The sequence below is a fragment of the Physcomitrium patens genome, chromosome 6 (assembly GCF_059467195.1).
Source record: "Physcomitrium patens ecotype Gransden chromosome 6, ASM5946719v1, whole genome shotgun sequence".
Classification (NCBI taxonomy): Eukaryota; Viridiplantae; Streptophyta; class Bryopsida; order Funariales; family Funariaceae; genus Physcomitrium; species Physcomitrium patens.
Genome location: NC_143415.1, coordinates 14882400 through 14904023, shown reverse-complemented (window position 1 = coordinate 14904023; position 21624 = coordinate 14882400). Strand labels below are relative to the sequence as shown.

The following is a 21624-nucleotide window of genomic DNA, read 5'->3' as shown; positions in this document are numbered from 1 at the left end:
GGCGGCAAGTACAATGCTGTAGGTTTACGCGGCTCAAGCAACCGCCATGTTTCGATAGTCCCCCTGATCGCAACCCTCCACCACAAGTCAGACAGACAATTTCTGACATTTGCGCCTGCGACAGAGCTACCCGCGTGGGGATAGTACATTTCTCCGTTTTTCATATTTTCCTTTGTGCAGTTCTCATACCAGGAGAGCTCCACCTAGCTGTCCAGCATTCATTTTATTTCCCAACAGCTCATTCGGTTTCAATTCTCTGTCAGAAGGTTGATCTTAGCACCGACACATGCGAGTGTCCTGTGGAATTACCGCATCTGGTCTCCAGGTGAAGTCCATGTCCTGTTCTTTGCGATCGATCACAGCAAGTTACTCTGAAGCGCAACTTAGTTAATATGAGATGCAATGGTCGACTTCGGCGCGCAGCCTGTTACTTTTGTTAAAAATTCAGGTACCGTTAGAAGGAGGAACGAGTCTTGAGCCAGCAGGTTTAACTTGAATCCCAAGAGCTTGCGAGGGAATATGTCGATCACTATAAATGGTTGAGAGCGAAGCTTGATGCCCCTCTTCGTGATGGTCTAGCCCGATTGATTCATGAAGCAATTGGCAGTTCTATTACAAGCTGTATGTACACATATAGTTTGGACCCCTGCTATCTGGGACCAGTCACTGCATGCCATTGTCTGGTAGAATTCTGTTTATGCAATGAACACATTGTGACGCGTATTTGACATTGTCTAGTGGGATCCGGTCCTTTGCCACTGCGATAGCTGATTGCGATGAAGGTGGTGCCCTGTAGATGGTGGGGTATTCACTGCTCAGTCAAAGATTTTACGTGACTCAGATACTTGCTGATACTACGTATAATTTTGCTCGGATCGTGGCTCGAAGTTGATAATTTCTTCGACATCTGTTGAGCTGGCTGAAATGATTCACTATTAATCAGTTCATGATTGTGGCTTAAGAAGGAGAAAAGAGGTCACATGCTGATGATCAGCCAAGGAAGAATATATAAAAGATCATCTGCTGATGGCAAGAGAGCCTTTCAACTCAACCGGCATTCGCGAGTGTTGTTTGTGAATATATAAATGTATATATACATATATGTATCTTTTGTCTGTCCATGAAAGTGTTGATCATTTTGGACGCAATTAAAATTAAGGACGAGTTGCGGCTGCATCGTGACCAGGACGACTGTACCGCTTATGCCTACATGAGTGTTGAAGCCTGATCTCGAGTGTGGAATCACGCGGTCACATCGTCGAGATGCACGGCAATTCATGGATCATCTCATTTTCCCTGGAATTTATAAGAAGGATACAACAATTCTGCTGAGTATTGCACCCATTGGAATTGACAACTGTGAGATAATCATGCAGGTGCAGGGGACCTGCGTAAGATCAAGGGGATCATGTAAGTTCGTGATATCAAGGATATCAATTGCAGCTCTGATCAACATCGCTCACTTTGGTTAATGACAGCTTTATCCACTTGGTTTTGGTATATCAGTTATGAAGCTCCCTGCAGATGCGACGTTGTTCAAGCCACTATTAGTGACCTACACTGTGATTGTTGCGAAGGTGTATTGTAAAAGCTGATCTCATTGTCCTCAGAGCATTATCTTTGGATACCTGGTCCCATAATGTTGCTCACATGGGCTCTTCCCTGCGTCAAAGTAGTCGCACTGAGCAGCAAACTGCTGGGTCTAGGGGCAGATGATCCGGACGCGGCCATGTTAAATCCTATCTCGTTCATGCTGAGTGGAGGGTTTTGGTCTTTCTTCTGACCTATAAAACCAGAATGATTACATAAGCCAAAATGCACACTAGATTTATGCTTCCAAATGCAGTTTCTAAAAAGTTACAGTAAGAAAAAGGGCCAATAACACTCTCAAATATCCTTGTTTTGTGCTCAAGTCACACATACCTATGCCAAGTATTCAGACAATGTGTTAAAATTTACACGGTTTTGCAATGAGAAGTACCTGGTGCAATGGAAAAGTCTACCAGACTTGTGATGAGAGGATCGTTCCAGAAAGCTGATGAAGAAGTAGTGGACAAGAATGGGTTCGTTTGTGGTTGCAACTGCAGGGCCTCTTCATTCCCAGCCAAGACATGAGGCTTAGTGCAGAATGGATTGAAGGAGCCAAACAGATCCATATCATCCGTCATAGTTTTAGTGGAGCTTCCTGAAGCAGTCTGTTCCAATTGACATGCTAACCTTGAATTGAATTTGTTAGGATGGTCGCTTAAGGGATAAAAACCTTCATTGACAGATTCCCGAGTGTGTGGTTTTTGCGATTCAAGGGATGCAAACGGAGGGTTGAAGTGTTCAAATGATTTCCCGCCAATGATGCTGTCAGCACTGCTCTCAGGAAAGACTGGGGCGAATGGTTGAAACTCGTTGTTTGTGATAATTTTTTCTGATGGCGGAGGTTGAAGAGGACTGGGCGTGGAAGCCTGGCAATGCGCATGAGGGCGCGAAGGATAACCATGCTCGGATCCCTGAGATGAGAAAAAAAATATACGTCTCTTATTTTCAACTTAAAAGCTGATGCAAGGAATCCCAAATTCATCCTGTAACTTTCTAAAGAAGATGTGAAGCATATGTGTCGTTTCCGTTACTTTATGTCAATACTCACATTCTCACTAAGTGGTGCCGCAATAGGTGGAAAAGACGCTTGAAACTCGACATCTGTGAACAGGTCTTCCAAGGCTGCATTTCGGCTGTGCTGGGTAAACATCTCATGCTTGGCAACAGGAACTTTAAGTTGTATCCATCCCCAACCAGTCGAAAAGTCTCAGCACAAGTGATACAACTTGAAACACAATTTGATTCATAGTTATTGATATTGGCTGTAGACTCGACTTAATATCTGTTGCTGCAGTTTCATTAATTACTGAGAGGCATTTGTCATTCACAATGATCTTTAACGACTAATTTGAGCTCAATTGAAGAGCAGAAGTGGATCGAAGAACCTGAAGGCCTTGAAGTTCCACGTGGATCGAAATCGTTCGAGTCATCGACAGTGGACTTGATTGTAAAGAAGAGACCTCTGCTTGACGTGCTAGGCGGAACCTCTGGTGTGGGTCCTGTACTTGCCTGAAGAAGATTGGTGTGGGCACGCATCACAGCTGACACTACTCCTTTGCTTGCAGAACATCTGGCACAGTCATAGCATTAGATTGCATACAAAATTCTTACATCAAGTCCTGTAAACAAACATCAGACTGCCAAACTTCCAGATGAAATTAAAATAAATTAAAATATCTAAAGAGGAGGAACTTTTGGGAGGAACTGCACATGCCGAATATTGTGCAACAAGATAAATCGAACAAAATGAGCCTATCAATCGCTCAAAACTACCTAGAATATGAGCGACAGTCGTCGAGATCAAGATTCATGTCTCCCTCCGCTGAAGACTTATCACTCTTGCGATCACCCACTTTCGATGAAACATAACCTTCGTGGTGCTCTCGTCCATCATTCATCTCGTCTCTATGCACGGCAGAATGTTTTCAAGACGTTTACTATTATAATCTCTCGACTCTTACTAGAGCCGTGATAAGATCCTCAAGTTCCTTTCAATGAATAATGCAGCTTGTCTCTGGTAAATATTCATGATGTAACGAAGTTCTGATCGAATGAACAAGTATAATAATATATAGACCTCGTCTGAAAACTGTGCGTAGTGAGCTATTTCTTTCTGTTTTCAGAGGAGAATTTTGCATTGAACGTGTGCACTCTACTGAAATGCTGCAGTTTTTAATTACAGCCTGCAAGCGTCACTTTTTGCCAGTACTCTGACCTGTTGGATTCTCGCTGATCTTCCTTGTGGACTTCATCATCCTTTTGTGCATTCACGCTCGAGCCTCCCCCATACCGCTCGTTTTCTTTGTCGCTGTAGCTACCGCTTGTGCTTAAATACGAACTTGGCTTGAAGCTCATCCCCGTATTAGAGAGGCCTCGATACCTGCACAGCATGGAAGAGCCATGATAAACTATAGACTGTGATTTTCGGGAACTAATGTATGCATGGCCACCAAGCAAGACCATCTTTACCATCTTTCGAAGAGGGCACTCACTTATCTCTGTTAGCAGCAGCCTTTTGCTGTAGTTCACGAATCTTGCCAGGGTCATTGATCAGCGCCAACAGGCTCTCTGCCTTTTTCCTCACATTGATACCCTGATCTTTGCCGTTGGGCTCAATGTGTTGGAAATCCAGTAAAACCTGCCATCACCGATGAACATACACAAATGCTTTTTGCCAGTAGGAAATTCCTCTCGCTTGAAATTATGCAACGCATGAGGGATATGTGATTGCGTTGGTAATCTTTTCAGCTCACCTGGATTTGGTAAGCCTGCTCCCGCAGTTCATCAATTACTCGCTCAGCTCCATTGGCAATGAGGTACTCCATCACTGCTAGTGACTGGCAAGCACCATCAGTCATTGAGAAAGAAACTTGTAATAAATCAGTTTACAAGTAATTATGTCTAGTTTCAGCTTGTAAACATCATGACAGATTTCCAGGGTTGCCACAGAGGTTAGGATTCTGAACCGACAGTCTACATTCTGATGACAGGAGGTGCCTTTCTAAAAAAAAAAAATCCTCCCAAAGAACGGGGCAAGGTAAAGAAGCTTCTTGAGGCCACTCTGAGTATTATGGATAATATAATACGCAGCAGAAATTCAATGAGAGATGACATAGGTCACTTTGAGAAACAGAAAGGAACTAAGAAACTCAACCTTATAGACGTGTCGCCAATTCTTCCCAGAGTCGTGCAAGCGCTTCCACAAAACCCCCATAATCATGTGATAGTCTTGGCTGCATGAATTGAACATGTAAAGTTTGCCATCATGGAATACTTATTCGTTTAGAGTTACAAATGCAAAGAAATAAGCAGATGTCTTTGAGATGAACTGGGTGTTCTTTGCGCAAGTCTTACAAGTTCCGAGTCGCTTGTGCGATATCACCCATGATTGCTCCATGCGGTCCCCAGGGCTCATTGCTCGTGGCCTCGCAAACCTAAAGCAAATAGAAAAAAAGTTTTCATCGGGTTAAAGAAGATGACGGAAACAACCAGAATGTTCTGCGTGCAAGGAAAAATCTCTCCGTGCTGAATCGGGACGTCAAGCAATCTCTCCCCAAGTCACAGATTTACGAAGCTGAAGATTTCAGAACATGTCATGCGCAAAGCATTGTTGGAAGCACCTTCGTTGGACAAATCTGAGAGAAATACTGGCAGGATTATCTTACTTTGAGCTCAATTTCAGGCACCTTGAGGACTTTCTTGTTCACTTCCCTCTTACTGCAATGTCATGCACACCCGCGCTTCAATATTTCCATAAAATGGTGATGACGCACTCACGACATTGGGAGGAGAAACAAACCTGTCAGTTAAAGATGATTGTTGAACATCAATACACGATTGAAATCCAAGAACTGGGTTGCTTTGCCACTTACAATTCTCGGACCGTTTGGTCCAACACTTTCTTTAGATCCATGGCGCTCAGGTCAAAGCCCCCATGTCGCACTCTATCAATCTTGCACAATGTTTCCCTTGCGTCCACCAAATTCTTAACAAGCGTTGCCTGGTTCATTAACCCCGCTGAGAGTCTACCACTACAGTAGCATTCTCTTCAAAACTGCTGTCAACGTGCCTGCAACCATGACTGCACTTGTTAACTCCTACCGCAACACACAAAATTAGACTGCAATCGCATTTCTAAGGCTCCCCACCCTGTCCTTGGCCTCACATGCATTGTCTACTACTTCATCTCGTCAGTCAATTTTCTCTTCTTAGAATCGTAGAATTCGTTTAATGGGTGTCCAGAGGAGGACCCTCTATACTCGTAAATCCAGTATGGTATAGTTGAAGCTCACCAAAGCTCTGCCATGGTCCACTTGTGCAGCATGTCAAGAGAGAAAGGGAGAGTGTTTAGCGGGGATCACGATGGTGGTTACCAACGATTCGGGCAGGCGCAACTTTTTCTCTCTTCCCTGCCCCAGAATGGCATGTGTTACCGTTTTTGCAAGACTTCCAACTTTCATCGCTGTGCATCCAATCCCCGCGAAATCGTGTGTTTTCGTCGTCTTCCCACTCTCGATTCCTTCGAAATGCCTTGCTAGGTTCGCAAGTGTTAGCGTTTCGGATTGTCATCGACGGTGGTGGCCATGGCGGAGCGTACGCTGCTTGCCAGGCGCACGACGGCCTTCGCCCCTTCGCCAATTCAGCAGCTATCGCTGCTTGCACAACGATGCAATGCTATCAATCTTGCCGAAGGTAAGCATCACCAACATGAATATCATCTCGTACACAGCTTTGCTGTTCCTCACTTTCACTATGCCTTCGATTTTTGAGTTTTGAATTTTTCTGGGTGCAATCACCAAATTAAGGGACCGTGTCTTGTTCTGAATTTCGAATACTGGAAATGGGATCGATGCTGATTGGAAAATTTATTATCTCACAAGCTACGGACGTTGACCTCGGAAAAATCACTGCGTGCTGTGATTCTATGACTGAGTTCGAGGTCTGTGTAGACAAACAGCTCAGACATTTGTTCGGTTTCTTTCTGCTCACTCAGTACTCTGCCAATTCTCCAAAAACCAATTTTCTCTGAATCCGTGCGATCAAAAATTAGGCTCTCCTTGCTGACGAATTCATCCTCTAGGCAACCCCCCCCCCCCCCGAAAGTGCTTCTTTGAGCGACAATGTGACATTCTTTGAAAGAAGTTTACTGATAAATATTGTTGCACTTGGGAGTGATGCAAAACAGGGTTTCCCGACTTTCCAGCTCCACCCGAAATCAAGGAGGCTGCTATTGCTGCAATCAGGAGTGATTTTAACCAGTATCGGTAAGTACTTCCGTTTGACATGCATGTCATTTCAAAGTATCAGGTTTGCACCCCCTTGTGTCTTGGTTGCCAGAATCTTCAAATCATCAAGTCACAGCTGCAGCAAGAAAATTACATTATCCAAGGCTGATCAACTCATCTTAGACCAAGGATTAGCCCACATAACGGGCACGAACATATTTGATGACCACTACTGCGTTGGACCGAGCACGTGACTTGGTTTCGCAGACATGTGCAGGGCGTATGTGAAAAGGTTGCGGAGGCGTTTGAAATGTCGCATGGTGTGAGGGTTGATGCAGCAACACAGATCACTATCTGCTGCGGCCAGTCGGAAGCTATGGCCGCCACTGTTTTTGCTGGTAATTCATGCCACTCAAGAGTCCCCACATCCGTCACCTCCACTTCAGTCGATTTCTGTTACTATATCCAAGACTCTCTAAAAGTGTGTAGTGATTTTGTACTCTGGGTATGGCAGTAGTGGAAGAAGGCGACGAGGTTGTGCTTCTTGATCCAGTATACGAAACGTACCAGTCATGCATCATACTTGCAGGAGGAACCCCTGTGAGTCTCGCAACATGTGTTAAGTCTTTCATTTTGTATCAAGTTCGAGATCTAATGTATGGATTTCATGTCTGTAAACGATTGTAATATCTCCATGCAGTAATCAACCTGGATGTCTCAGCTTGGTGTTCCTTCGACTATTGAAGCAATTTCGTTTAATCTTCTTATATGTATATGACATGGAAGTCATGATATCTTACTGTCAACTCACTCGCAGCCAAAACTCACATGGCGCTCCAAAGTATTAGGTTTATATGAGATGTGTAAGTATCTGTGAGTCCTGACTGTCATTCTTTCGTGCCACCAGAGATATGTGTCTTTAAACCCGCCCCATTGGAGTTTGGATTTTGAAAACTTGGAGAGCGCGTTTGGCTCGAAGACAAAAGCCATTATAATTAACAGGTAGGTAATCGCGGAAACATACACTCACGTACACTTTTATCGTTCATGTATGTAATCTTGCGGTGCTCATGTGTTGACTTGACACGGCCGATGTTGTAGCCCCCATAATCCCACTGGCAAAGCGTTCAGCACGAGCGAGCTCGCCAAGATAGCAACTTTATGCTGCAAGTACGACTGTCTAGCAATTACTGATGAGGTACTTGATCCATCAAGTCCTTGGTTCAGTCCACCAATATCATTCTAGTCAGACTTCGCAAAGGAATATGCTGAGTTATTTTGACGAAGTCAATTTCTAAGCAGTTGCGAGAGCAGGATTGGTTTTTAATGTAGGACTTCTAAGCAGACATGCATGGATAAATGCAGATTTAACACAATCACTAAAGCCTAGGATCGAGGCACTTTCACCGACGGTCAAGTGTTAAAATGGGATTCGTGTTTTCTTTTGCAGGTGTATGAGCACATCATCTTTGACGGACGTGAGCATGTGAGTATAGCGTCATTTCCAGGCATGCAACAACGAACTATTGTGACATCTTCGTTATCCAAGACGTTCAGTGTGACAGGTGTGTGGTTCCCCTTTGCCGTTTATGTTGCTCACATTTTTGAAGACTAGTGTTTGGTAGGCTGCGATGAGGTTAAATGTGACCCTGTTAAGCACTGATGTTATTCTTTGTTTACACCATAGATTGTATTTTATCTGCTGGTTTCTGCAGGATGGCGAATTGGGTGGGCAGTAGCACCGGCCACTATAAGTGCTGCAATCGGAAACATCCACGTAAAAATGACAGATTCTGCACCAGCTCCTTTTCAAGAGGCCGCTCTTGTAGCGCTTCAAAGCACGACTAACTTCTTCACGCAATTAAAACAGGTATGATGCTTACACTCTGAGATATCTCTCTCTGTCTCTCTCTCTCACTCTCTCTCTCTCTCTCGATACATACATGTCAAGAGAGAGAAAGAGAGAGAGGATTCCAGGTTGCATGGCATGTGGACTGTACATATACCTACTCCAGGACAAACTACTTATCTTGTGAGCTAACGAGGAAGTAGTGTTTTTTTGGTGATTTCTGATGTAATTAGGAATACGAAGAAAGGCGAGACTACGTCTGTGAAATGCTTCTGCAAGCTGGCTTCTCCAACTTCTTAAAACCAGAAGGCTCTTTCTTCGTATTCGCAGAACTTCCTAAGGCATGTCCTCTTAATGATGTAAGTATTGTCATACATGACTCTTACTTCTAGGCAACTAGAAGACCAGCACATTATGATTGTAACGTGTGGAAGAAGTATTATTGTAATTATTATTATTATGATTAGTTTTTGAAGCAGAGCGTGTTTCAGGTGGATTATGTAGCAGAACTCATTCAAGGAGCTGGCGTTGCCGTAGTCCCAGGGCGTGGGTTCTTTCATCAAGCTGCTGATACTGTTGGACAATCTACCCAATTTAAGGATCAATCTAATACTGGAGAAGAGCTTTCAGCTGAGGAAGTTTATGATAGTAATGGAGCAACCAAATTTGGTGAGCTTTGCATTCAGAACTATACAACACGGTATATAAGAGTGGCTTTTTGTAAGGACATGGCCACTCTGAGGGCTGCTAAAACTGCAATCCAGAAGCACCTTGCATTGGTGGACCCTGATACAGGGCATAAACAGCACTATTCTTCTCAGTGTAGTCTTGATCGTCCCCATTTCTTCACGTGAAGGGTGCATGTGGGCATTTTATAAAATTCAATGTTGATGTAACATACGGTGCTTGTTCTTCACGCCTATATCCCTGGCCACAATCTCTCCAGTTTTTATTCCTCCAAAAGTACTGAGAGTATTCATGTGGTTGTTAAATGTTTTCAATCTTTGGGTTTTGAGTTATAGCACGTACAGTAATGAAGATGTGATGCCGTGTGCCAGTTTATGTAGTTATGAGTACAGTGCTTGGTAGCAATATGAAAGAAAGATCTCTGAAGGAAACGTCTGTCAAAATCAAAACCTCAGAATTTTCGAATACCTGGTTTTTCTAACATACATCTTCAATTTCACTTTTGTATTCCAACATTGTTTCCAAATCTTTTGGCAGGAGCAGCAACTTAAGTGGGTGCGAGTTCCTGGTCAGACCCAGCCACATTTATCAAAGCCCGTCACAACTCATGTGTACTGTGTCTTAAAATAACTTTAAAACAACACACGAATACAAAGTAATTCGTTGGTTTTAATTTTTATGTTTTAGGTAGAAGTGCTTAAAATATGTTCAGAAAGCCCTATACTCATGCAAATACTTCATTACTTTACAGTTTATTTTGTATCTTGTATCAAACTCAGGTAGTGAGATCAACATTTTTCTCAGTTAAAAACGGATTCAGATTACTAAAGACTATAAAATCTGGTCTTGGTCAAAAGTGTAGTTACTTGGATTTTTAGTTGAAACTCAATACGTATCATTTAATATTCATTCAGTACTTGAACTATAAAAAATAAAAATAAAATTTTTCAAATGACTCTGGTACTTTCAGGTTTCTCAATTTACAACAGCTTTTGACCACTAAGATTTTTTTATATTGTGCTATTTAAAACATAAATAGTACAATATTAAATTTCTTGGTTTCATTAGCATTTAAAACATTAATGAAAGAATAATGACTGTCAAAAACAACATAATTCATAATTTGTATATTTTAATGAAAGATACCCAGAAATTTCCAATTACATTAAGAGCATATTATATCATTCTTTTTACCAATAAAATTTTATAAGTTAGTAATGACTAAATCAAAATTCATATGTATATATATATATATATATATATATATATTATGATCATAATTGTTTTTAAAACTGATAATGAGAAAAAAATTTAAATGATTTTAAAAAAAACATATACCTATAAATTTTCTTTTAAAAGCTCTTACTTATATTATTTTAAAATATATATGTTATACGTCTTTAGAATTAAATTTATTTGTAAAATTGTGACTAAAACTGAAGACTTTGAGACTAAGTTTTAGAATTTTTGATGCACTCCTTCAAAATAATTAGATGGGGACAAAATTATCTCTCTAAAAAGGCTCATTTGTTGGGCTATGTTGGTTGTGTACAATACTACAATTTTTGTATATTCATTTTGCATATTCCACAAGGAAATTCAGAGTTTTGAGTTGGGAAAGAATTTTAACATCGTTTCCTCGCAACACAATAACTTCCACCACGATGCCAGGCGACTATACCCTACCTAGTGAGGCAACTATAATACCCGGTGAGTGGCGGGTATTAAGATACTCTGGTGGGGTCGGGTATGTAGGACGAGCCGGGCTGTCATCTGTCACGGAAGGTGCAGAGGGCAACCAACTAACCAACCAGTGATAAAGGGAATCAAATCAGTAGTGGACTCATTCAAAATTAACATTTTCCTAAATTTACATATTATTTACTTTGATATAAATATATATATATATATATAGATATTCAATTCTTAATTTATTTTTTTACATTGGACAAACTCTTCAACTTTCCGGATTCTAACCTTATTCTTCACATGTTACTCATGTTGAGGCTGCCTTTAACGCTTTATGGTTTTATTGCACATTCATAATTCTGAGTTTGTGTGTGGTTAATATTTTATTAGAACTGGAATGACCGAGAGTATTTATATATATATATATATATGTATGTATATATACACTATAAATTTCTTTTTAGTCGATAAATTGCAAATGATTGTACTAAAACCAATATTCAAGTTTTATAAATGTAGTTCTTCTTAGATATGTTGAATCATATATTTTTGTAATAAGAGAACTGTGATTATTATTGATCAAGTTTTACATTTATCTTTGCAACAGATTTATTGGAAAATGAACCTTACTTGGTTTGCTGAGTAAAACAATATTTTAAATTTTTGTACAAAAAACTTGATTAGAAAGAAGAACAAGTACAAAGAGATTGCTGAGAGTAGCACTACGAGACTACTGGTGGTGGAGCTTGAAAGCTCCCAATTGTAATTTTCAGTAAATATTTTTCGTGGGCAACGGCACATGTTTCCACTGGTGTGTGAATAAAAAATTACACACACACATATAAATGTATGTGTGTGTGTATGTATGTATGTATGTATGTATATAGAAAGACAAAATAAAAATAAATAAATGATTAGAATGTTAGAAATAATACATTCAAGAGTTGCACTTCTCATGTAAGGATTGACCAATTAACAAAGAAGGGGGGGGGGATAATTGGCCCACATCACAAACACAAATACAAACTTGTACACATGTGCACTGAAGACAGGGAGAAATATACAGCGAAAGTTACACAACATTCATCCAGGCCAAAGGCCACGTCACCAAGGCAGGCAGGCAGGAGGGCACGGTGTGAACACGTCCTATAGGGGGGTGGGGCACTGGTTCAATAGGGCGGAGGAGGACCCTTTGTCCGCCGCCTCGCGCGGGGCCTCTCTCGCTCGCTCGCTCGCCCTCTCTTTCACGGCCTATGTCCCTGCCGCACATTGTCGCCGATTCCTACTCTTCTCCAGATTGCGGGCGCATCCCCCTCCTCATATCTTTCAATCTATCAGTCAATCAATCAATCTCTTGTTTTCTTGCTTGCGTAATTCTGAGCCCGCCGATTCGGATCTTCTCGTTACGTTTTCCGGAACTTGTGGGAAACAAAAAAAGGATGAGCCCGCGTGTGCTTGGACCTTAGCCTTTCGAATTCCCGCGATCGGCATTGTTGCATTCTGATGCGAGTCGTTCCTGCAATTGTGTATCTGTGTGCTACACGGAAGCGTGATAGGCTTTAGTCGTTCCACAGGGAGCACCGCGACTCGGGAGGATGTAGATGGTCTACTAAATCCTCGTGGCGTTTTAGGAGCGCGCGACTCTGTTTTTGCGATTTGTCGTAGTGTTTTCCCCGACAGTGTACGTGTAAGTTTGTTTTGGGTAATCATGCATTGATGAGTGTGCTGTGGAGTTCCCGAGATTGGAGCTTCCTCGGCACGCGTGCACACAGGAACCAGGAATGACTAGAATCTCGTTCTGGGTTTGTCCTTGAGTAGGACACTGCTACATCCATTTCAGTCTCTGTTTCCTTTGGATCTCACGTCCGCTCGAATCTCTCTGATGCACCTTGGCATTGATCTAAGTCTCTCACGTGAATTGCAGGTGTTAGGCTCTCTAGTTTTACTTTTGTAACGGTCTCAACAGATTCAGAGCTTTGGAACCGTTCACTAGTTCACGAATTCATTAGACTAGGAAGTTTTCAGGGAAACGTCTTCTGGTTCGAACCCGCCATCTCTTTCTTTCTTTTTTTCATTTAAAAAAACGATTGATTTTTTAATCATTTTTGAGACTGTGAGTACGAAGAAGCTCTGCGCGGGTCTAGTTCACGAAGGTCGCCTGGAAATGCTTGCCAAGCTCGGATTTTAGCTTCTTATGCAGGCACATCTCATCAGCTTGCTCGAGTCGTGGTTGGTCTTCTACAGTCCACTGATGGCATCGCCGCCTGTTTCTTAGCTGGTCGGTGAATTGTTACTCTATTGCCGTGCTTGTGGTGCGTCTAGAACATATGATATGTTGAACTGGAGTTCAGTGTAGAGTGCTATACTCTCATTCCACGTGAATCTCGGAGGCAGTTCCATGTTCCTTAAACCTTGGAGCGTATGATCTTGTGGCTTTTTATTTTTTAAAATTTAGAGTCCTCTGCTATGCACGGTTGGACCGACTTATACCTACATTTCTAGCCGTGTCCTGGACTTAGCCGCCAGAATTATATCGTCCGTTCCTTTACTTACAAAATGGAATTATTAGATTTCTGGAATCATTGAAGTTTTGCATCGGGGACATTTCCAAGCATTAAAAAATTCTGTAGACTGTAGCTATTGCTAGAATATGGCATGGGATCCGGACATTGCTTTGGAGTCCTTCTTCGGCAGCCTGAGAGAGGAGATCGTCAATGCGGAGATGCTTACAATGCAGGAGGATGGAGACGATATTGCAACTTTGAGTAGTAAGTCGTCCGAGCTTCGAGGAAAGATTTGTGTCCTCAGCCTTGATGGTGGCGGCATGCATGGAATAATACCTGCACGCTTGCTCGCTCACCTCGAGGAGCTTTTGAAGCAGAAAAGTGGAGATCAAGATGCGCGCATTGCTGATTATTTTGATGTTGTAACAGGTAATTCATCGATATCTCATCGTTATACAGTGTAGATTCTCACACTCTTGGTCTCTGGGTTGTTTTGAACTTCTCTGCTTTTCTCGATTGTGCTGCATCCGTGTTTCAGTTTTCTGTCTACCACCCATTGGTGTCGTTGTTTTTCACGAGACTGTGACCCAGTCCAGAATAAGTTTGAAATGTTTCGCTCACATTCCGTCGTTGTTTTTACCTGACGATGAAATTTGATGCAGGGACATCGGTGGGAGGTTTGATAGCCACCATGCTCTTCACAGGTGACGAGAACAGTAGGCCTTTATTCCGAGCAGAGGAGGCATGGAGGTTGATGGCAGAGCGGGGACGAGAAGTGTTCAAGAAGGTCTCAAGGTCCTCTGTGTGGTCGAAGTTGAGATGGAAGTCGAGCAAAACCAGTTGGTTCTCGGCTAAATCACTAGAGCAGGTATTCAAGGAGTATCTGATGAGGAAAGATGGCAGCGCCCTGACACTCCGCGACACAATTAAGCCCGTGTTGATCCCTTGCTACGACCTTGCCACAGCCGCCCCCTTCCTCTTTTCGCGTGCCGATGCTCTCGAAAGCCAGACATGGGACTTCAATCTCTGGGAGATTTGCCGCGCCACTACTGCCACTCCCCCTTTCTTCCCCCCTGCGTGTGTCACTTCCGTTGACGGAAACACCTCATGCACAGCGATCGACGGACGAGTCGTCATGCACAATCCTACTGCCGCTGCAATCACGCATGTTCTCCATAACAAGAGAGAATTCCCGTTTGTGCGCGGAGTGGAGGACTTGTTGGTTTTGTCTCTGGGAACTGGGCAGATCGACCAGACTTACATGTACGATACTGTCCGGGGATGGGGCACGATGCAGTGGGTGAAGTCCCTTGCGAAGATCGTGTTGGATGGTGTCGCGGATACTGTAGATCACACCATCAGCATGGCTTTCGGCGAGCATCGCAAACATTACCTTCGGATTCAGGTGACTTATCCTGGGCCTGGTAGATATTCCACCAGGTCCAGGCATGTGTGGAGTGCGGACTTGCAAATATGGACGTGCAGTGTATTGCATCGTCGATATGTTCTTTTCCGATCACTGATTTGTGTTTTCTCTCTTCTCTTGTTTTGCTTTGATCAGCTTTTCGTCATTTCAGTGACTCTTCTAGAGCTCTCTTTGGCCTCAACTTACAGCTATCGTTGGTGCTGCATTGCTAACTAGTGCAATGATTTGTCCTCTGCAATTTGAGACTGCATGTGTGTTCTATCGTGTGTCTGTGAGGATTTCTTGTGAACTCTGGGGAAGCAGGAGGGAGGAATATGAAGGAATCAGAAAAAATGTGCTATTGTTTTCTCTTCCTGCCTGGTCTCTGAATCCAACAAGGCTCGTGTTTTGTACCTGGAAGAAGTTCAATGTCACGTGTCAACCAAAAAGTGCATGAAATGTGTCCACATGTTGTGTACATATTGGTAGCTGATTGCACTGCCGTTTATTTTTTTGTAGATGGCAGGATTGCCGAACAAGACAGAGACAGACGTTAATGACGTAAACCAGCTCTTGAAACTTTCAGAAGATTTGTTGGACCAGAAAAGCATGGAGTTTCTTCCATTTGGTGGTCGAATGCCTTTGTCTGTGAGCAACAGAGATCGGCTTGATTGGTTTGCGGAGCAGCTCGTGAAGGAGCGAAAATCAAGGTGATTACCTCTGATGCCCGCTATTATGATAACGTGCATCTTTTATTCGTACTTCATTAATTGAAATTCTTGTAAGTCCTGGCTCAAGCCAATCATTTACTTTAGTGGTTTTCTTATCTTTTGTTTTTGATTAGGCGAAGTTGCATCCTGGAGGCCTAAGCAGCATAATAACCATCTGATTAGCAAGGACTTCTAATCATTTCTTCTCGCCCATCTTCCTTGATAGATCACTGATGCTGTGATCGAAGTTATCAGTGAGTGGCAGAGCATCTAATGATGTATATCTGTCCTGCAGAACTCCAGCCGCAACAGAAAGCGCATTCCAGAATTTTATTGAGAAACTGAAAAGTTCCTGTCCTGAGGTGTCTACGGGGAAGGAGTGAATACTGTCATGATGTCATTACCAAAGATCCTTCGCTCTGAGTGATAGGGGAGGTTCAGGAAAACAATCATGAATCTGCTTCGGTGAGAACCATGAAGGTGGTGGTGAAATTTGAAACTGCCCGTCTTACTTTCGTCTCAAATTCTGAAAGACTAGGTGACTCTCTCACTTCATACTTGTTTTCGTGCGCACAGTTGAATTCAAAAATAAGAGCAGATCCAGCCAAGGCATTGTAGATCAAGAGTCCTTCTTGCAGAGCAAGATTTAAGAAAAATATCTTTAAAAACCTGTGCACTGTCAAGAACTCGGGCATTAGCTTCTAGTATTTGTCAAAGCATTTAGTTTTCAGCTCGTACAATTCCACATAGCTTTAATCCACTTATGTTCTAAGTTTCTGGTGCTCTATTATTTGCGCCATTTCCTATGAGAGATAGGTACATGGTCCTAGGAGAAGTCCATTGCTCTCTTTCACATCTTCAGAGTCGTTCCATAGTGCTGAGTTGTGCATGATTCTGCTGCAGGAATCAATTGGTGTTCGGTGCGCATGAGTGCCTACAATTGTGTGCTCGCGCACCTGTCTGGAAAGCTCCAATGGTCCCAGCATAAGAGTGAGATTCTTAGCTTTGGAAATTCAAGGTGGTCCTCCACGGCGCTCTTTACAATTTGTAAAGACTGCCCAGTGATGAAGCAAAATTCCCTTCATGTAATTTATTGGCGTGTAAAGCAAGTCACCAAGTTCATCATGCTGTTCATTTCTCATGTACAACTTTGGCATCAAACTTCAGTGTACATCTTTCTGTTGAGTTTCTTTTCCTAGATAGTAGGTTGTGCCCTTTTTCCTCGATTCAAGCAAAAAGACAAATAGCTTAATTGTATAACATGACCATCATATTTGTGGTCCGTAGAGTATTTTCTTAGAATTGTTTTTGCAAGTCACTCCCATTCTATCTTCCACAAAACATCATCCGCCCAAGAGTTTCGGCGTATCGGATCTCATCCTGCGTAACTTCTTACTGGTTTCTAAGGAACTGAAGCCAAAAGTCTAGATAAATTACTTGGTGAGTGACATTTCAGCGTTGACATCCACTTACCCAATGATACGAGTTGGGTCGACGTCCAGTCCTCCAAGTTAGTCACTCTCTCCCATTTCTGCAGGTGCAGTCAACGTTTCTGCTCTACTAACAAGTGGGAACCAGCCACCTTCAGTTGCGAAGATTCATGTAAGATAAACCCTAAACCTGAATGAAAAAAAAAAAGAAAAAAAAAAGAAAAAAAAAAGCAGCTGATTAGAGGTTGCTTGCAAGTATTTTTTTCTTCTGTTGGAGTCACTTCATCTGGTACTGTACGAAGGACACAGCCATAAATGACAGCAAAGGTATTCCTATGTAACTGGCTGCCCATCACTGCCCTCACAATGCCTTCAACTGAAGGACAACACCAACAACACAAATTCTGAATTGTGGTAACTTGTTGTGGCCTTTCTTGTATTCATTCACTCTTGGCTGCTATGAATTGAATATTTACAGACAGAAGTCAATTGCAATCCTTCAGTATGTGGCACTGGTGTAAAGCAGATTACTGGGTCTTCTGTTAACCTAGTAGTCCAGCTCAAGCAGTGGAATGTAGGTGATGCAGAATTTGATTGTGGGTGCACCTTCAGAAGTTGACACAAGGAGTGTCTGGAAGCAATCTTAGCTCTTCAGTTCGATGATAAGCATTGCAATCTGAGTTCAGGATAGAAACATTTGATAAGGCTAGTCCTGACACTCACTGAATTGTGCCCCTAATTCACGCTTCCTGTGTGGTGTGTTCATCATCGATCTTCACATCAACAAACTGTTCCTGTGGGTGTACTTATTTTGTCTTTGTCACTACGGTCAAATTTTGATTGCTTGGCACTTCAGAGGCTAGTCTCATGAGGTTTTAAATTAGAAAATGAGCATAATTTCTTGATTTTCAATTTTTACAGAAAAAAGAAAACAAAAAACCAATTTGTGCTAACACGGTTGAATTTATTTGCATCGATGTGATTCTTCATAATTGTTGTTTTGAAACCACTAATTGTGTGTGATTTTCAAAATGTTTGATTATCATGATAAGGTATAAAAACTTGAGAAATGTACAGGAAATGGATTTTTCTGGACTCTTAAAACATGTTTTTGATAAATTTTGTATTTCAGTCCGCAAATGCGAAAACGCTTCAAGGATGTCAAGAACTAATGATCATTTCTTAGTATTCAATTCTTCAGAATATATGGTTAACGAAGAAAAAGGCTAAATCCACAGAAAAAAAATTTGAGGGGGTTCCGAATCACACCACCACAGCAGTGGTTTCTCCTCATCCAGATACCACAAAGGGTTGTGGCTGACGACTTAACGCGGGAAGAATAGGAAGGGTGGGACCAATCAGAAATCGCTTATGTGGAATCCTAGTGGACAGAGGGGTTGGCCACGCAAGCATGCTTTATCGAAAGTTCCTTCCATCCTCGCTCGTGAGTTCTTGATAGTTCCATCCTCAAGAGCGACGCGCCGTAAATCAGACCACGGATCTCGGCGATGGTGGGGCCACTGTAGTGATAACATTAGTGCTCGTCACGACCAATTTCGCCGTCTCTCCATCGTTTTCTGGACTGCTGATGCTGTAAGTTAGTCCTCCTCCATTTCCTACGCTTGTCAGGTCCTGCTGTTGCCCTCAGATTTTTTACAGCTATTTTTAGGGAGCCTTTTCGTTTGAGACCGTTACTATGCGACGTGGTTGAGAGGAACTTCAGGGTTGAGCATTGGAAGCGTTGACATTGTCCGTGTGCTCTTTTCTGGAGAGAATCTGATTGTAGAATCGAGAATCTCCGGCATCTTAACTAGTAGCAAGTGGTGTCAAGTGCAGGAGATGTGAGGTTTTTTTGCCTAAGTAGCCATACGCGTATTCTGAGGTAATGTTCGTTCTAAACGTCAAATGATGCGTTACTGCAATTTTCTTTTTACGTACTTTTTATATTCTCGAGGAGAAGTTGTTCGATCGTTAGATCATGACGGAAGCTTGGTTTCAGGCATGTGTCCTCTGCTACAGGCCACGCGCGAGCACAGTGATCGGTGGCTAATTGTCCATTGCCTACAGGGAGTAGAGGAGCGTGCTTTGTGATGTTTAGTTTTCGATCGTCCCAGTGAACTGTAAACTAGAACCCTGATGTAATAGGGAGTCGCACACGATAACTTGACCGGAGGAATTTCGTTTGGTGCTGCGGTGGATGATTTTCGTCGCTTGTCTGCTCATTTTCATGAGGAATTGTTATTGTTGAGAATCTTTAGAAAGACACAATAGTAATAGTAAGTAATACACACACGCACAAGAGCAGTAGTAAGTCATACACACACAAGAGGGTTTCTAAGGAGAGAGAGCTTCACACATAAAATTTTATTGATCTAGTTGTGTCTTGTATATAAGAGGAGAAAAGGGGAGAGGATAAATAATACTTCTTCACTAGACTCTACATATTGTACCTATAGTATTTATTGTAGCCTATAGTAAATATTATGGAGAGCGTCGGCTACATTTAATGATTTCAACACTCCTCTTCGTTCATCATAATATTTACATAATATAAAATTTGTATAGAATTATGATCTATACTTTTTTGTGATCTTGTAAGATCAACAATTATTGCCTCATTAAAACCTTATTGTATTTAAGGACCATAGATGAAGGAAAAAGTATACATCATTTTCTTTAATTATTTAAAGAGCTCGTTAACTTTCTTATTCAAGAAAAGTAAGTCGTCGCATACTAATGCCATAAGTAAGTCGACAATGGTTGCACAATGGAAGAGCTTTGGTAAAGAGATCAACAAGGTTATCTGTAGATTTAATTTCCCTAATTATAAGTGCTTGATCAATAATCAAGTCATGGGTATAACTAAAATACTTTAGATCAATATGCTTTGTGATGTCGCCTTTAATGAAACCAATTTGTATCTATGCAATACAAGCATTGTTATCTTCATACAAGATAATTGGAGAATCATCATATGAAAATCCACGGGTTGTTTGAATGAATTTATCAATTGATCACAATCAAATACATTCTCGAGATGCTTCATGTAAGGTAGTAATTTTTGCATGGTTGGATGAAGTTGCAGTTATTGTTTGTTTCACTAATTTTCATGATATTGCAGCTCCATGTCTTAAAAATACATATCCTGTTTGAGATTTAGTTATTGCACTATCAAATTTATATCCTGCATCACAATATCCAACCAATTTTGGATCTGCGGATTGTGTGTAGTATAATCCCAAGTCTTTAGTATCTTTTAAATAATATAATAAATATTTGATGCCATTTCAATGTCGTAGTGTTGGACATACACTATGTCTTGCAAGAACACTAACTACAAATGCAATATCTAGTCTTGTAGATGTAGCTAAATACAAAAGTGTTCCAACTACTACGAGGTATAGATATTGATCTCCTAATATTTCTTCCTCTTCCTCGCATGGATGATATGGATCATGACCATCACGACCACAACCAATGATTGGTGTGGACAATCGATAAGCATCAATCATATTAAATCTTCACAAGATTTGTCTAATATACGTTAATTGGTAGAAAAAAATGCTACCATCTGTTAGATACATAATCTGAAGACCAATGCAAAAAGTTATTTTTCTTAGCATTTTCATCTCAAATTCACGTATAAGAAGGTTAGTAGTTGTAACACATGTAGATGTAGTGCCCACTAGGTTAAGATCATCAACATATACAACAATGATCACAAAACCAGTTTTATCTCGTTTAATAAACAAACAAAGGATTAATAGATCACTTATAAAATTATTTGTAATTAAATAATCTCGAAGACGTTGATACCACATGTGTCCAAATTGTTTTAAACCATACAAGGCCTTACATAATTTAATACCACGATATTGTCCTAGAGCGGGTCGAATTTTCATATAAATATTTAGAATTCTTGTTTCTAAGCCAAGTTGAACTTTCACATAAATATTTGTATCAAGAAAATCATATAGATATGCAGTTACTACATCCATCAAATGCATCTCTAAGGTGGTATGAATTGTCATTCCAATAATATATCAAAATGTAATTAAATCCATGACTGGAGAATATGTGGATTCATAATCAATGCCAAATCATTGAGTAAATCCTTGAGCAACAAGACAAGCTTTATAGCAAGTTATTTGGCCTTGAGCATCTTGCTTGCATATTAATACCATCTTATATCTCACAGGACAAGATGTAAGAGTGTCTAAAATTGGACCAAAGGCTTTTCTCTTATACAAAGAGGCATACTCCTCCTCAATAGCAGTTTTTTATTTTGATCAATCAGAGCGACGTATAGTCTCTTCGATAGTTTGAGGTTGGGGATTGTCTTCCTTACAAGAAAGGGCTTCTATAATCTTATATGCAAATGATTCATCTATTGTAATAGATGGTCTGTCCCAAATATCATCTGTAGCATAATACAGAATAGATAATTCTTTACTCAACTTGTTCTTATTCGTTCCAATTCCAAGATTGTTTTTCATAGGAATTGAAGGTACATTATGCATGGATATATCATCATG

General features: G+C 41.3%; 3 protein-coding genes and 2 long non-coding RNA genes across 20 annotated transcripts; 3 read left to right on the top strand and 2 right to left on the bottom strand.

Annotated features, from left to right (window-relative positions):
• Positions 1 to 1037: 1037 nt before the first annotated feature.
• On the bottom strand, positions 1038 to 6028 carry LOC112283627 (clathrin interactor EPSIN 1). 9 transcript variants are annotated; one of them, XM_024522603.2, is made up of 15 exons: positions 5883 to 6028; positions 5463 to 5659; positions 5256 to 5307; positions 4945 to 5024; positions 4745 to 4823; positions 4344 to 4427; positions 4083 to 4228; positions 3806 to 3970; positions 3364 to 3495; positions 2976 to 3160; positions 2639 to 2760; positions 2261 to 2501; positions 1982 to 2092; positions 1629 to 1784; positions 1038 to 1387 (listed from the first exon to the last, which is right to left on the bottom strand). In XM_024522603.2, the coding sequence occupies exons 2-15, from the start codon at positions 5597 to 5599 to the stop codon at positions 1251 to 1253; spliced, it is 1827 nt and encodes a 608-aa protein (XP_024378371.1). In that variant the 5' UTR covers positions 5600 to 5659; positions 5883 to 6028; the 3' UTR covers positions 1038 to 1250. The 9 variants fall into 9 exon arrangements, 8 of the variants coding, with proteins under 8 accessions (XP_024378371.1, XP_024378363.1, XP_024378366.1 ...); XM_024522595.2 differs by having other exon boundaries at positions 1982 to 2501; XM_024522598.2 differs by having other exon boundaries at positions 1651 to 1784; positions 1982 to 2501.
• A 125-nt stretch (positions 6029 to 6153) lies between these two features.
• Positions 6154 to 9562, top strand: LOC112283628 (uncharacterized). Of its 8 annotated transcripts, none has more exons than XM_090251397.1 (10): positions 6154 to 6282; positions 6776 to 6854; positions 7093 to 7213; positions 7330 to 7415; positions 7723 to 7817; positions 7917 to 8013; positions 8266 to 8380; positions 8531 to 8685; positions 8898 to 9023; positions 9156 to 9562. In XM_090251397.1, exons 3-10 carry the CDS (start codon positions 7126 to 7128, stop codon positions 9516 to 9518), a joined length of 1125 nt encoding a protein of 374 aa, XP_090107523.1. In that variant the 5' UTR covers positions 6154 to 6282; positions 6776 to 6854; positions 7093 to 7125; the 3' UTR covers positions 9519 to 9562. The 8 variants fall into 8 exon arrangements, with proteins under 8 accessions (XP_090107523.1, XP_024378376.1, XP_024378374.1 ...); XM_024522608.3 differs by having other exon boundaries at positions 9144 to 9562; XM_024522606.3 differs by having other exon boundaries at positions 7083 to 7213.
• LOC141045532 (uncharacterized) lies at positions 9430 to 11014 on the bottom strand. Its single transcript, XR_012217731.2, has 3 exons — positions 10690 to 11014; positions 9820 to 9916; positions 9430 to 9591 (listed from the first exon to the last, which is right to left on the bottom strand). It is a non-coding gene; the product is annotated as an uncharacterized LOC141045532 (long non-coding RNA).
• A 1225-nt stretch (positions 11015 to 12239) lies between these two features.
• On the top strand, positions 12240 to 16793 carry LOC112283629 (patatin-like protein 6). The gene is made up of 5 exons (XM_024522610.3): positions 12240 to 13973; positions 14207 to 14949; positions 15469 to 15659; positions 15955 to 16197; positions 16563 to 16793. The coding sequence occupies exons 1-4, from the start codon at positions 13691 to 13693 to the stop codon at positions 16040 to 16042; spliced, it is 1305 nt and encodes a 434-aa protein (XP_024378378.1). The 5' UTR covers positions 12240 to 13690; the 3' UTR covers positions 16043 to 16197; positions 16563 to 16793.
• Positions 16794 to 18213: 1420 nt separating this feature from the next.
• Positions 18214 to 19681, top strand: LOC149989182 (uncharacterized). The gene is made up of 2 exons (XR_016503434.1): positions 18214 to 18682; positions 18926 to 19681. It is a non-coding gene; the product is annotated as an uncharacterized LOC149989182 (long non-coding RNA).
• Positions 19682 to 21624: the final 1943 nt, after the last annotated feature.

Bases quoted from the DNA above. Each gene is read 5' to 3' on its own strand.
- LOC112283629 (XM_024522610.3), top strand. From the start codon at position 13,691: ATGGCATGGGATCCGGACATTGCTTTGGAGTCCTTCTTCGGCAGCCTG. The intron at 13,974-14,206 runs GTAATTCATCGA...AATTTGATGCAG, and splicing joins TTATTTTGATGTTGTAACAG to GGACATCGGTGGGAGGTTTG. The intron at 15,660-15,954 runs GTGATTACCTCT...TCTGTCCTGCAG, and splicing joins GTGAAGGAGCGAAAATCAAG to AACTCCAGCCGCAACAGAAA.
- LOC112283627 (XM_024522595.2), bottom strand. From the start codon at position 5,599: ATGAACCAGGCAACGCTTGTTAAGAATTTGGTGGACGCAAGGGAAACA. The intron at 4,229-4,343 runs GTGAGCTGAAAA...CGGTGATGGCAG, and splicing joins AGCAGGCTTACCAAATCCAG to GTTTTACTGGATTTCCAACA. The intron at 2,502-2,638 runs GTGAGTATTGAC...TTCTCATCTCAG, and splicing joins CGGCACCACTTAGTGAGAAT to GGATCCGAGCATGGTTATCC.
- LOC112283628 (XM_024522605.3), top strand. From the start codon at position 6,174: ATGGCGGAGCGTACGCTGCTTGCCAGGCGCACGACGGCCTTCGCCCCT. The intron at 7,818-7,916 runs GTAGGTAATCGC...CCGATGTTGTAG, and splicing joins AAAGCCATTATAATTAACAG to CCCCCATAATCCCACTGGCA. The intron at 8,381-8,530 runs GTGTGTGGTTCC...TGGTTTCTGCAG, and splicing joins CAAGACGTTCAGTGTGACAG to GATGGCGAATTGGGTGGGCA.